This window comes from Callithrix jacchus, chromosome 22 (assembly GCF_049354715.1).
Source record: "Callithrix jacchus isolate 240 chromosome 22, calJac240_pri, whole genome shotgun sequence".
Taxonomy (NCBI): Eukaryota; Metazoa; Chordata; class Mammalia; order Primates; family Cebidae; genus Callithrix; species Callithrix jacchus.
In genome coordinates, this window is record NC_133523.1 from 20,361,595 (window position 1) to 20,375,929 (window position 14,335).

At 39.7% G+C, this 14,335-nt stretch overlaps 1 protein-coding gene across 1 annotated transcript in view; it reads right to left on the minus strand.

Annotated features, from left to right (window-relative positions):
* Positions 1 to 14,335, minus strand: part of LOC100414161 (uncharacterized) — a 35,372-nt gene that overhangs the window by 8,575 nt on the left and 12,462 nt on the right. Inside the window, 2 exon segments of the mRNA XM_054249740.2 lie at positions 4,290 to 4,385; positions 5,201 to 5,327. Coding sequence (XP_054105715.1) covers positions 4,290 to 4,385; positions 5,201 to 5,327 — 223 coding nt within the window.

Here is a 14,335-nt window from a genome sequence, read left to right on the forward strand (position 1 = left end):
TTTAAATATCAAGATCCAACTTGCCTTTCTACAAGAGTCAGTTGAAGTCTAATGATTAAAAAAAAAAGACTTAAAGTAGCAAGATGGAAGTAGACATTTCATGCAAGTATTAATTAAATTAGAGCAGAAGAGCTCAAAATAGTATTACACAAGCTAAATCTTAAATCAAAAACTCGTATTTTATAAAACACACTTGACATTGAAACTCCAAAGAGACAAAGAAAGATATCAAAAATAATAGATTCGTTAACTGGGAACCTATGATAAATTTGTATATACATATCTGTGTAGACGTCTGTGTGTGTGTGTGTGTGTGTGTGTGTGTGTGTGTGGTGTGTGTGTGTGTCTGTGTCTCACATTAGGATTACAAATATATAAAGCAAATATTGACAGAATATAAGAAACACATACAGAGCAACATAATTACAGTAGGTTTTTTTTTTGAGATACACTCTCACTCTCTTGCCCAGGCTGGAGTGCAGGGCCATGATCTCGACTCACTGCAACCTCTGCCTAGTGGGTTCAAGCGATTCTTCTGCCTCAGCCTCTCGAATAACTGAGATTACAGGCACCAGCCACCACACCTGGCTAACTTTTTGTATTTTTTAGTAGAGATGGGGTTTCACCATGTTGGCCAGGCTGGTCTCAAACTCCTGACCTCAGGTGATCCACCTGCCTCAGCCTCCCAGAATGCTGGGATTACAGGCATGAGCCACCATGCCCAACCAGTAGGATATTATTATACCAAACTTTCTGTAATAAAAATCAAAGAAAACAGCATATTAGTAGGAAAACAGACTACTTGAAGGTGGTATAAAACAACTATTTCTAACAGAGGTATAGAGAACACTCAACATCAGGATACACATCCTCCTCAGTAGCTCATACATGTTTCTTCATAGGCCACCTCTTAAGCCAAAAAAGAAGTCTTATCACATTTTTAAAAACTGAAATGTTACGAATTATTTTTTATGACTAAACTGGAATGAGAGAATACAACAATAATAGGAAATAAAACTGAAAAAAAAATATAGGAATTTCACAAAACAATCACTCATGCTCTTATGCAAAAACTGTAATAGTTAATATTGTAAAGATATTCATTCTGCTCAATGTAATCTATAGATTTAATAACATGTTTCTCCAGCCGGGCATGGTAACTCACCCCTGTAATCCCAGCAATTTGGGAGGCTGAGGCAAGTGGAGATCACCAGAGGTCAGGAGTTCAAGACCAGCCTGGCCAACATGGTGAAACCCCATCTCCACTAAAAACACAAAAAAATTATCAGAGCATAATGGCACACGCCTGCAATCCCAGCATGTGCCATTATGCTCTTGGGAGGCTGAGGCGGGAGAATTGCTTGAACCAGGGAGGCGGGGTTGCAGTGAGCCAAGATCATGCCATTACACTCCAGCCTCAGTGACAAGAGTGACACTCAGTCTCAAAATAAATAAATAAATAAAAATAACATGTTTTTCAAATTTCTCATTGCATTTTTGAAGAAACAGAAAAAGCAACCTCAAAAGTACATAATCTCACAAGACAATAAAGTACCCAAGAAACTTAGAAAAAGAAAAATGTCGCAGGCTTAAAGTATCTGATTTTAAAACACATTACAAAGCTACAGAATTAAAACAATCTAGTATGAGTATAAGAATAAAAAAGTAGGCCAGGCACAGTGGCTCATGCCTATAATCCCAGCACTTTGGGAGGCCGAGGTGGGTGAATCACAAGGTCAAGAGATCAAGACCATCCTGGTCAACAAGGTGAAACACCGTCTCTACTAAAAATACAAAAATTGGCCAGGCGTGGTGGCTCACACCTATCATCCCAGCACTTTGGGAGGCTGAGGTGGGTGGATCATGAGGTCAAGAGATCGAGACCATTCTGGTCAACATAGTGAAACCCCATCTCTACTAAAAATACAAAAAATTAGCTGGGCATGGTGGCACGTGCATGTAATCCCAGCTACTCAGGAGGCTGAGGCAGGAGAATTGCCTGATACCAGGAGGTGGAGGTTGCAGTGAGCCCAGATCACACCATTGCACTCCAGCCTGGGTAACAAGAGTGAAACTCCGTCTCAAAAAAAAAAAAAAGTATACAAGAATTAGCTGGGCATGGTGGTGTGTGCCTGTAATCCAGCTACTCAAGAGGCTGAGGCAGGAGAATTGCTTGAACCCAGGAGGCGGAGGTTGCGGTGAGCCGAGATCACGCCATTGCACTCCAGCCTTGGTAACAAGAGCGAAACTCCGTCTCAAAAAAAAAAAAAAAAAAAAAGAATAAAAAAGTAGCAACTACTATATACATTTTAACATATTTTCATAGGTGGAATCATTTACATATCAATCATTATTATTTTAAGCTAATAGGTAAAGACAATGCAAATTTCTATCACCAAATCATTCAGTAAATATAAATCAAAATATAAAAATACTGAAATATCACTTGGTTCTCAGAAAATACCAACTATAAAGATAAATCATCATTACATTATGTAAAATGAAATGAGTCAACCACAAAAGGAAAAAGAATGTATGTGATAAATAGATATATAAAGCAGTTACACTCTTAGAAGAAAAAATAAAAGGTACCCTATTTGCTTATCCCAACAGCAAGAAAATTTATCAGTCATCCATGACACAAATGTCTCAATGAGAGAACCAGGCATCATGGTTAACACATGTAATGACAGCTACATGGTACAGTTAGGTTGGAGAATTGCTTAAGCCAAACTTTTAAGACCAGCCTGGGTTACGTAGCAAGACCCCATCTCAAAATGTCCCACCCAACTTGGTCTCACTGAGAATTTTGAACTTACTCTATAAGCATCCCAATCTCCTCCCAGCCACAGTCTGAGAGGTCTTGTACTTTCAGAAGCTTCAAAAGAGACACTCATTTATAGCCATGCTGGCAGGCCTGCAGACTTTGGTTCTTAATGTGGTGGCTCATGCCTGTCATCCAAGCACTTTGGGAGACTGAGGCAGGTAGATGATGAGGTCAAGAGATTGAGACCATCCTGGCCAACATGGTGAAACCCCATTTATACTATAAATACAAAATTTAGCTGGGCGTGGTGGTGTGTGCCTGTAGTGCCCGCTACTCAGGAGGCTGAGGCAGGAGAATTGCTTGATCCCAGGAGGCGGAGGTTGCAGTGAGCCAAGATTGCACCACTGCACTCCAACCTGCCAACAGAGACTCCATCAAATGAAGAAAAACTTTTCAAACTAATAAATACACTAAAAACACTCTGTAAATTAGCAAAATATAAAATTAGCATACAAATATAAGTTACAATTCCATGCACTTAAAACAAACTATTTGATAAAATTAATTAAACAAGCCGGGCGTGGTGGCTCAAGCCTGTAATCCCAGCACTTTGGGAGGTCGAGGCGGGTGGATCACGAGGTCAAGAGATCGAGACCATCCTGGTCAACATGGTGAAACCCCATCTCTACTAAAAATACAAAAAATTAGCTGGGCATGGTAGCGTGTGCCTGTAATCCCAGCTACTCAAGAGGCTGAGGCAGGAGAATTGCCTAAACCTGGGAGGCGGAGGTTACGGTGAGCTGAGATCACGCCATTGCACTCCAGCCTGGGTAACAAGAGCGAAACTCTGTCTCAAAAAAAAACCAATTAATTAAACAATCTTATTTACAATAGCACTAAAATAATAAATTTCTGAGAACAAATTTAACCAAGGAGGTCAAAAACATTTCAAGTGAAAGATTTATCAATGAAAAATAATTAGAGAGCACATAAATTTAAATATGTTTTAAGTCTATTGATTCAAAAAATAAATGTTAAAGTATCATATTGTCCAATGTGATCTCAAACTATATTTCAAGACTATAGTAATAAAAACAGGATGAAATGTGCAGAAAAACAACAACAACAAACAAAAAACCACAATGGAACAGAAACCACTACTCTCACACATTTCAGAACTTTAGTTTAACATGGAGTATCTCAAAATGATGCAGATATCTGTGTACCCACAAACACAAACAAAGAAGTCAGAGTGTGCACTTTCCTGTATGACATGAACAGTACTTTGCCTGTCACTGTAAGCTGAAGGAAGATTACTGAAGGGAAAGTAGAATTCTTAGAAATTTTAAAAGCATACAACAGAAGATGCCCTTACGTGAGAGGAAAATTATTTAAAAAAATACAAATTAGACTTTCCAGAAACCGTTTCCTTTGGAAGTTTCCCAAATCACCTTAAGGACTGGCTTTCTCCTTGACTTTGGACTGCTCATCCTTGTTGTCTGCTGTATTGACTCTCACTTACCTGGGGGTTTGGCCACCATCTCATGTCTCTTCCTATTCCAGGGCACTTTTCCTTGCTCCAGACAGGTGATCAGGTCTGGTTTGGAGACAGCAATACCTGTTTGATTAAAAATGAGTAACATGCATCTTGCTCATAATCTCCAATTACGAACTCGGTAATGTGCTCAATAAACAGGATATGATAGAATATTCTAATACATTTATCCCAATATACTAATTTATGAGAGAAATTTCTAAATATTTAGAAAATATTTTAATTTTGTAAGTTCTTAATTTTATCACCTGGTACTACTGAATTAAAAATTGGTGGTGGCAATTAGATTTGAAAGTATGAGCAACAATATTTTATCCCAGTAAACTTTTGAAATTACCACTAATCTAAAGTGAGGGGCACAGATCAGCTCAAGAATGTAGTAAGTTTAGGTCACGATGAAACATCCTGAAGAAATTGTTTTCTTTTTTTTTCTTTTTTTTTTGAGACGGAGTCTTGCTGTTGTTACCCAGACTAGAGTGCAATGGCACGATCTCAGCTCACCGCAACCTCCGCCTCCTGGGTTCAAGCAATTCTCCTGCCTCAGCCTCCAAAGTAACTGGGACTACAGGTGTGCACCACCAGGCCCAGCTAATTTTTGTATTTTTTTTTTTTAGTAGAGACGGGGTTTCACCTTGTTGATAAGAATGGTCTTGATCTCTTGACCTCGTGATCCACCAGCCTCGGCCTCCCAAAGTGCTGGGATTATAGGCGTGAGCCACCGCGCCCGGCCTAGAAATTGTTTTCTACATGGAAAAATCCCTATGATTTTCTTAAAAACAGAAATCTAAAAGCATAAATTACCAAAAAATAAAAATTCCTCAAAAGAGAAATGAAACGTATACGGTGTACTAGAAGTTGCGTATTGAAGTTATGCTCACCCAGGAAGACCAGGTTTCTGTAGTTCTCTAACATCACATTCCTATATAAATCCTGCTGTGCCGTATCCAGGCATTGCCACTCCTCCAGACAGAATTCTATGGCCACATCCTTAAATGTTAATGGTTCCTGAAAAACACACACAAACACACACATTTACTAAGTGGTCATGGGCAGAATTTTTAATTTGACTCAAGGAAAAATGACAGAGTAAAGAGAACTGGTTCAATCAGTCTTATAAGTGACTGAAATTATTCAATAAAATAATTTTCAACACAGAAATATTCTCTAATGTATTCTCTAACTCTGAAAGAGTGGTATTACATCCACAACATCAGTGTATACATGATACTTTTCTGGATAATAAAACATAAAACTGAGGGCATAAACACCGACATGTACAATTTTGAGTGCTATATTTACATCATACAGAATTAGTTGTGTGTATTTTTCAGATGGAAAAGACATAGTTGTGTATATTATTTGGATAAAACAGACCTACTGAGTTAGAAGGTATCACTCAGATTTTAATGTGTACAATACAATAAACTGGAGATCCTGTTAACGCAAGTTTTTGTTTTTGAGTTGTTTTGTTTTTTGGTTTTTTTTGTTTTTGTTTTTTCAGCAGATCTGGGATAAAGTCTGAGTTGCTGAATTTCTAACCAGCTCATCAGTATGCCAATGCTTTTGTCCCAAAAAGACTATTTTATCAAACAGTTTGTAATTTAATGAGTCTGTTTTTCTCAGTTTTTCTGGCCTGTAAACAAAGATGGGAGCCTTCATTTTCCTAAAACAGATAAATGCAAAGGAAACCTAAGAAAGAAGGGTACCTGCCAGATTAAATGTGATGGTTTATTCACATCAGCTGCATAAAGATACTTAATGATAAAGAGAAAAATAATTAATTCTATAGTGAAAAAAATCTGTCAGAGCGCTTATCAACCAAGTGATTTATTAACATCAAATGCACTAGAAAAAATGTTTATGACGCCCAGAAGGACAAGCATTACTTCCGAGATATTGCCTTCCCTAAAGTAAATTATAATCTAAACTTCACCATAAGGAAACATCAGTTTTATGGAAAGTGCAGGTCTCTCCTATGTTCTGTAATTTTTCATAATGATTTTAAATAGTCTTTCTTTAGCACCCTAGAGAGCAGGTATCTCCTCATAACTTTTTAGAACTTTCTGGGTAATAAATACCATACTGCTTCAGTGAGCATTTTTTTAATCCTGCACTGCATAGACACAATAAAGAACACAGATGAAACCTCAACATTACATGTTCTCTATCTTCACCAAAAACCCCAGGTTTTTCCCCATAGGAATCTTGAGTATCCACACCTTCCTATGTTCAACAGCTACAAAGAGAACATTTTTAATATTGCAGATTATAAATTCATGCTGAGATTTCTGCATGTCATATAAGAAGCCATAATGTAGAGAAGGCTCTGGTATATAGATAAAATATTTTTCAGAAACTTTGACTATCGTTAAGAATTTTTTTTTGGGGGGGGGAGTTATTTTTTCTTATTTTTCTAATTTTTTTTTTTTTTGAGACGGAGTTTCCCTCTTTTTACCCAGGCTGGAGTGCAATGGCACGATCTCGGCTCACCGCAACCTCCGACTCCTGGGTTCAAGCGATTCTCCTGCCTCAGCCTCCTGAGTAGCTGGGATTACAGGCACGCGCCACCATGCCCAGCTAATTTTTCGTATTTTCAGTAGAGACGGGGTTTCACCATGTTGACCAGGATGGTCTCGATCTCTTGACCTCGTGATCCACCTGCCTCGGCCTCCCAAAGTGCTGGGATTACAGGCTTGAGCCACCGTGCCCGGCTTTGGTTTTTATTTTTATTTATATTCGTTAAAAATTTTTTAAAGTAGTTAAGACAAAAAATAATAATAATAATTAAAACAAACTCATTAGGGAGGAAAAACACAGGTAGAGAAGTAAAGGTTTGCAAGTACTAACCTCATGGCATCCTAGGAGGCAGAGTGAAGACAGAGCCTGATCTGAGACATATTTAGCTGGGGGGGGGAAAGCCATGTTTTTCTCTTTCTCCTCCTTTTCTAGGATTCTTTCTCTCTTTTTTTTTGTTTCTTTTCTCGAGACGGAGTTTCGCTCGTTACCCAGACTGGAGTGCAATGGTGCAATCTCGGCTCACCACAACCTCCACCTCCTGGGTTCAGGCAATTCTCCTGCCTCAGCCTCCCGAGTAGCTGGGATTACAGGCGCGCGCCACCATGCCCAGCTAATTTTTTGTATTTTGAGTAGAGACGGGGTTTCACCATGTTGACCAGGATAATCTTGATTTCTTGACCTCGTGATCCACCCGCCTCGGCCTCCCAAAGTGCTGGGATTACAGGCTTGAGCCACCGCGCCTGGCCTCATTGCCTGAACCCAGGAGGCGGAGGTTGCGGTGAGCCGAGATCGGACCATTGCACTCCAGCCTGGGTAACAAGAGCGAAACTCCGTGTCAAAAAAAAAAAAAAAAAAAAATTATCTGAACAAATTACACCTCCATCTTGAGAATATGCCTTTAAAGGTGTGAGCACCACAGATCTGCCTGCTGTCACCACAGCCACAGGCAGAAGAACGAAGACAGTAAAACTCCACCCATTTCCATCCATTATTGCAGAAGAGATTCAGAAACAATGAGCTGCTCCATAGAGATAAAAATGTTTCTCTATTTTTGTCTTCAGGAGCCATCACCTGACACAGACACCAGTAATTTCTGCTACAGTAATGGAAATATGAGCCACACTGTCCTGTCCCTACCAAATCCAAACGGAACAGGTTCTAGGACTACCCTTTAATGCAAAGAGGGAACGTAACTCTCATAAATGTATTTTGAATTCCTCATACTTGATTCTGGCCTCACCTTAGAGTCACACAAGGCACTTAATTAAAACAACATGGATGCTTCCGCCCAGAGCAATAAACAGAATCCATGGCAAGGACACAAGTAAGGAGAGTTCTGCAAATGGCCAGGTGATACTAATTAGAACCAAGGCTGATAAACCCTTAACTAAGCATTTCCTCTCAAGCACTAATGAGCTTATAAATCACCTGGTAATTTTGGCCCCACTCTATGAAATGTAATTCTGCAGGTATGGAAAGGGTCCATAAATGAGTCTTTTAAACAAGTGCCCTGTCGATAATGATGTTGCTCCTGCTGGGCTTATTAGCATTAGTCAGAGAAATGAGGCACAGCACAGACTCCCTTACACTCAGCACTCTTGTCACAACACAAATACTTCTGGTACAAAGGAAATCATTCTTCATCAAAAAGCATTACATTCAATCCAAACACTTTGGAGGCCAAGGCGGGCAGATCACCTGAGGTCGGGAGTTCAAGACCAGCCTGACCAACTTGGTGAAACCCTGTCTTATAAAAAAATTAAAAATAACAAGTATTACATTCTTTGCTGACTCTTTAAAGCTTACGGAGAAAACAGAAAGCGGCAATTTCTGAGTAAGTCTGCATTTAAAAACAACATATGCACATGTACTAAAGCAATGTTTATTTAGCAGGTACTATGTGCACAATAGGATGTTACAGAGCACTGCAATGGCACGTTATGTGACTATAACTAATACCCTGTGGGATGATAATAAGTGTTCGATAATTCCAAAGCTTTAAAGATCCCTGCATTTTTATTTCTATTTCTGTTTGTCATTAATTTTTTTCAAAAACATGCATAGAATAAAAGCTAAATATAGACAGATGAAAGATACAGAAGAAAAGTTTAACGCAATTTAGATAAATTTGTATTTACTTTCTTGTGACTTGTGAATCAATTACTAGATCTTAGGGAACAAACTAGTTGCTAAATGGAATGTCTCTGCAAGCACTGGTTTTAATAAAAAATTTAAGAAGTAAAATCCTGTAATACATACTTTATGTTTTCCATTTATCTGCTTTTGGGTTTCAAAAAGTGTCGAGCACCAGCTCTAAGAAAGCAACAGGATTCATGACCCAAAACTCTGATCTCTTCTAATCAGTTCTGTGAGGCAAGACTCCAGGGTAGAGCCAGACATAAATAAGGCCTCCAGAAAGGTTGAATATGAACAAGCCTGGGTCAGGGTGTACAGCCAGTGTAGAATTCTGTGCTCTATGCCACTGGGGAGTACTTTCAGGGTTTGGTTTTTTTTTTGTTTGTTTGTTTTTGAGATGCAGTTTCACTCTTGTTGACTAGGCTGGAGTGCAATGGTGCAATCTCAGCTCACTGCAACTTCCACCTCCTGGGTTCAAGCAATTCTCCTGCCTCAGCCTCCTGAGTAGCTCAGATTATAGCCATGCACACCACACTCAGCTAATTTTATATTTTTAGTAGAGACGGGGTTTCTTCATGTTGGTCAGGCTGGTCTTGAACTCCCAACCTCAGGTGATCCGCCCACCTTGGCCTCCCAAAGTGCTGGGATTACAGGTGTGAGCCACTGTACTCGGCCTTCAGTTCTTTTTTTTTAAGCGTATTTAATGGAACTTAAATCGGAGTTTCTATAAATTTTTTTTAGCTTGAACCTGGGAGGGGGAAGTTGCAGTGAGCCAAGATTGCGCCACTACACTCCAGCCTGGGTGAGAGAGCAAGACTCCGTCACAAACTCTGTGTGTGTGTGTGCGTGTGTGTGTGCATTTTAATAAAATATTTTTTTCAATTTTTTGGTTAACAGATCTAAATATATTTTGTTTTTGTTTTTTGTTTTTTTAAAGATGGGGTTTCACCATATTGGTCAGGCTGGTCTTGAACTCCCAACCTCAGGTGATCCACCCACCTTGGCCTCCAAAGTGCTTGGATTACAGGCGTGAGCCACTACGCCCAGCCATGTTTTGTTTTCCATATCATATAACAAACGCATTCTGGTCAGACATGGTGGCTCTTGCTTATAATCCCAGCATTTTGGGAGACCAAGACATGAAGCCTGTGTAAGCCCAGGAATTCAAGACCAGCCTGGGCAACATGGCAAAAACCCACGTCCACAAAAAATACAAAAATTAGCTTAGCATGGTGGCCTGTACCTGTAGTACCAAGCTATTCAGGAGCTAATAGTAGGACTGCCTGACCCCAGGAGGTTGCAGCTACAGTGAGCCCTGATCAAGCCATTGTACTCCATTCTGGATGACAGAGTGAGACCCTTTCTAAAATAAATAAATAAATAAATAAATAAATAAATAAAGGTAAAGCATGTAAACTTATGGGGGTTTGGGTTTTTTTGTTTATTTTTAAATTATTATTTGAATAGTTTGGGGGTACAGAAAGTTCTTTTGTGGTAATTTCTGAGATTTTGGTGTACCCATTTCCCAAGCACTGTACACTGTACCCAATGTATAGTCTTTTATCCCTTCCCCTTTCTGCTGAGTGCCCAGAGTTCATTATATAATTATTTTTTATTTTATTTATTTTTATTTATAAAGACGGGGTTTCACCATGTTAGCCCGACTGCTCTTGAACTCCTGACCTCAGGTGATCCACCCACCTCGGCCTCCCAAAGTGCTGGGATTACAGGCATGAGCCACCGTGCCTGGTCAATTATGGTCACTCTGCAAGAGTAAGGTGGTATCACATTGTGCTTTTGATTTGCATTTCCCTGATCACTAATCATTAGTGATGTTCAGCATTTTTTTTCTGTTTGTTGGCTATTTGTACATATTCTTTTGAGAACTGTTTAAGTCCCATCTGTCTTTGTTTTTGTTGCATTTGCTTTGGGGATCTTGGTCATCCACTCTTTGCCTAAGTCAATGTCTAGAAGAGTTTTTCCAATGTTATGTTCTAGAATTTGTATAGTGTCAGGCATAAGTATTTGATCCATCTTCAGTTGATTTTTGTATGAAGTGAGAGATGAAGATCCAGTTTTATTCTACAGTATGTGGCTTGCCAGTTATCGCAGCACCATTTATTGAACAGGGTGTCTTTTCTTCACTTTTATCTTTGTTTACTTTGTCAAAGATCAGTTGGCTGTTGAGTATTTGGGTTTATTTCTGGGTTTCCTATTCTGTTTCATTGTCTCTATGTGAATTTTTATACTGATACAATGCTGTTTTGGTAACTATAGCCTTGTAGTATAGTGCGAAGTCTGATAATGTGATGTCTTTAAATTTTTCTTTTTTTTTTTGGTATGCTTTTGGCTTTGTTGGGGGTTTATTATGTTTTTTTTTTCTAGTCTTGCTTTGACTATGCAGGCTTTATATATATATATATATATTTTTTTTTTTTTTTAAGATTTTTATTTTTTAGTTCTGTGAAGAATGATGTTATTTTGACGGGAATTACATTGAATTTGTAGATTGCCTTTGCTAGGTTGATCATTGTCACAATATTGACCCTACCCATCCATAAGCATGGAACGTGTTTCCATTTGTTGTGTTGTCTATGATTTCTTTAGCAACATGTCATAGTTTTCACCACCATGGTTAGATATATTTCTAATTAATTAATTTTTTTGCTGCTATTTTTAAATGAGTTGAGTTCTTAATTCTTGGTTTGGTCACTGTTAGTGTACAACAGTTCCACTAATTTGCACACATTGATTTTGTATCCTGAAAGTTTACTGAATTTATGTAGCTAAAAGCTTTTTTTTTTTCTTTTGAGATAGGGTCTTACTCTGTCTCCCAGGCTAGAGTCCAGTGGCAAAATCTCAGCTCACTGCAACCTCCACCTCCTGGGTTCAAGTGATTTTTTTGCCTTAGCCTCCCTAGTAGCTTGGATTACAGGCACCCGCCACCATGCCCAGCTAATTTTTGTATTTTTAGCATAGACAGGGTTTCACCATGTTAGACAGGCTGGTCTTGAACTCCTGATCTCAGGTGATCCACCTGCCTCGGCCTCCCAAGTGCTGGAATTACAGACTTGGGCCACTGAACCCAGCCCTGAAAGCTTTTTAGGTATTTAGGGTTTCCTAGGTATATAGTTATATCACTGGTGAACATATACATAACATATACATATGTTAGGAGGCACTACTTCTAACTGAAAATTTTTGGCAAATAAATTCACCCATGTAACCTTCATACCTTCTTTTTTTTAATTTTATTTCATTTTTTTTTAGATGGAGTCTCATTCTGTCATCAGGCTGGAACAGAGTGGCATGATCTCGGCTCACTTAAACCTCTGTCTCCTGTGTTTAAGCAATTCCCCTGCCTCAGCCTCCTCAGTAGCTGGGCTTACAGGTGTGTGCCACCATGCCCAGCTAATTTTTGTATTTTTGTAGAAATAGGGTTTTACCATGTTGGCCAGGCTAGTCTTTAACTCCTGACCTCATGATCCACTTGCCTCAGCCTCCCAATGTGCTGGGATTATAGGCATGACCCATCCCGCCTGCCCCTATTTATTTATTTTTTACACGGGGTCTTACTCTGTTGCCCAGGCTGAAGCGCAGTGGTGCAATCTCGGCTCAGGTTTGCAACCTCCACCTCAAGGTTCAAGCAATTCTCCTGCCTCGGCCTTCTGAGTAGCTGGTACTACAGGTGTGTACCACCACGCTCAACTAATCTATGTATTTTCAGTAGAGACAAGGTTTCACCATGTAGCCTAGACTGGTCTCAAACTTTTTACCTCAAGTGATCTGTCCACCTTAACCTCCCAAAGTGACCTTCATATCTTTTAAGAATAAACAGACAGGCCAGGCGCAGTGGCTCACGCCTGTAATCCCAGCACTTTCGGAGGCCGAGGCGGGTGGATCACGAGGTTGAGACTATCCTGGTCAACAAGATGAAACCCCGTCTCTACTAAATACAAAAAAAATTAGCCGGGCATGGTGGCATGTGCCTGTAATCCCAGCTACTTGGGAGGCTGAGACAGGAGAATCGTTTGAACCCAGGAGGCGGAGGGTGCAGTGAGCTGAGATCGCGCCATTGCACTCCAGCCTGGGTAACAAGAGCGAAACTCCGTCTCAAAAAAAAAAAAAAGAATAAACAGACTATTTATCTACTAATAAAACAGAATAGAATAATAAAGTCTTGTTTTCATTCTCATATATTTTCCTTATTCTTTTTTCTAGACAACTTTATTCTCTACCAGAGGCTATTTCCTTGGTGATGTTTTTTACAATTGGTTCATTTTTCTTGGCATTACACAATATGTATCATTTTATTTCAAGCTTGTCATAGCAGTTTTATGAGACTCACCCAGGGTGTGTGCTTCAGTAGTTTGTTTCTTTCTATGGCTGAATAGCCTCCTTTTGTATGAATGAGCTACAGTTTGTCTAGTCATCTTCCTAGAAATGGACATTTGGGTTGCTTCCTGCTTTAAGCTATTATGACTAAAAGGTCTATAAACATTCTTCTACAAATACCTTTTGATACATAATTCAATTTCTTTATTAGCATTTAAATGACACCTCTTTACCTTTTTTAGTAGTTTCTCCAGGTATAAGCATATGCATCTTTAACATATCACAATCGGCTGGGACCGGTGGCTCACGCCTATAATCCCGGCACTTTGGGAGGACGAGGCTGCTGGATCACGAGGTCAAGAGATTGAGACTATCCTGGTCAACAAGGTGAAACCCCGTCTCTACTAAAAATACAAAAAATTAGCTGGGCATGGTGGCGCGTGCCTGTAATCCCAGCTACTCAGGAGGCTGAGGCAGGAGAATTGCCTGAACCCAGGAGGCGGAGCTTGTGGTGAGCCAAGATCCTGCCATTGCACTCCAGCCTGGGTAACAACAGCGAAACTCCATCTCAAAAAACAAAAACACATCACAATCAACCTAGAGTTAATACAGTACTATTTTAATAAATGTAAAATATGAAGACCTTGCTGTTGAAGAGTTTCAATTGCTCCTATTTTTGTGCTTTTAATAATTTTACATCAGCAAGGCGCGGTGGCTCACGCCTGTAATCCCAGCACTTTGGGAGGCCGAGGTGGGTGGATGACGAGGTCAGAAGTTCAAGAACAGCCTGACCAACATGGTGAAACCCCATCTCTACTAAAAATACAATTAGCCGGGTATGGGTGGCATGTGCCTGTAATCCCAGCCACTCAGGAGGCTGAGGCAGGAGAATTGCTTGAACCCGGGAGGCGGCGGTTGCATTGAGCTGAGATTGTGCAACTGCACTCCAGTCTGGGAAACAAGAGAAAGAGAGAAAAAAAGAAAGAAAAAAAAAAACCCATGGGTACAGCCTGACCAACATGGAG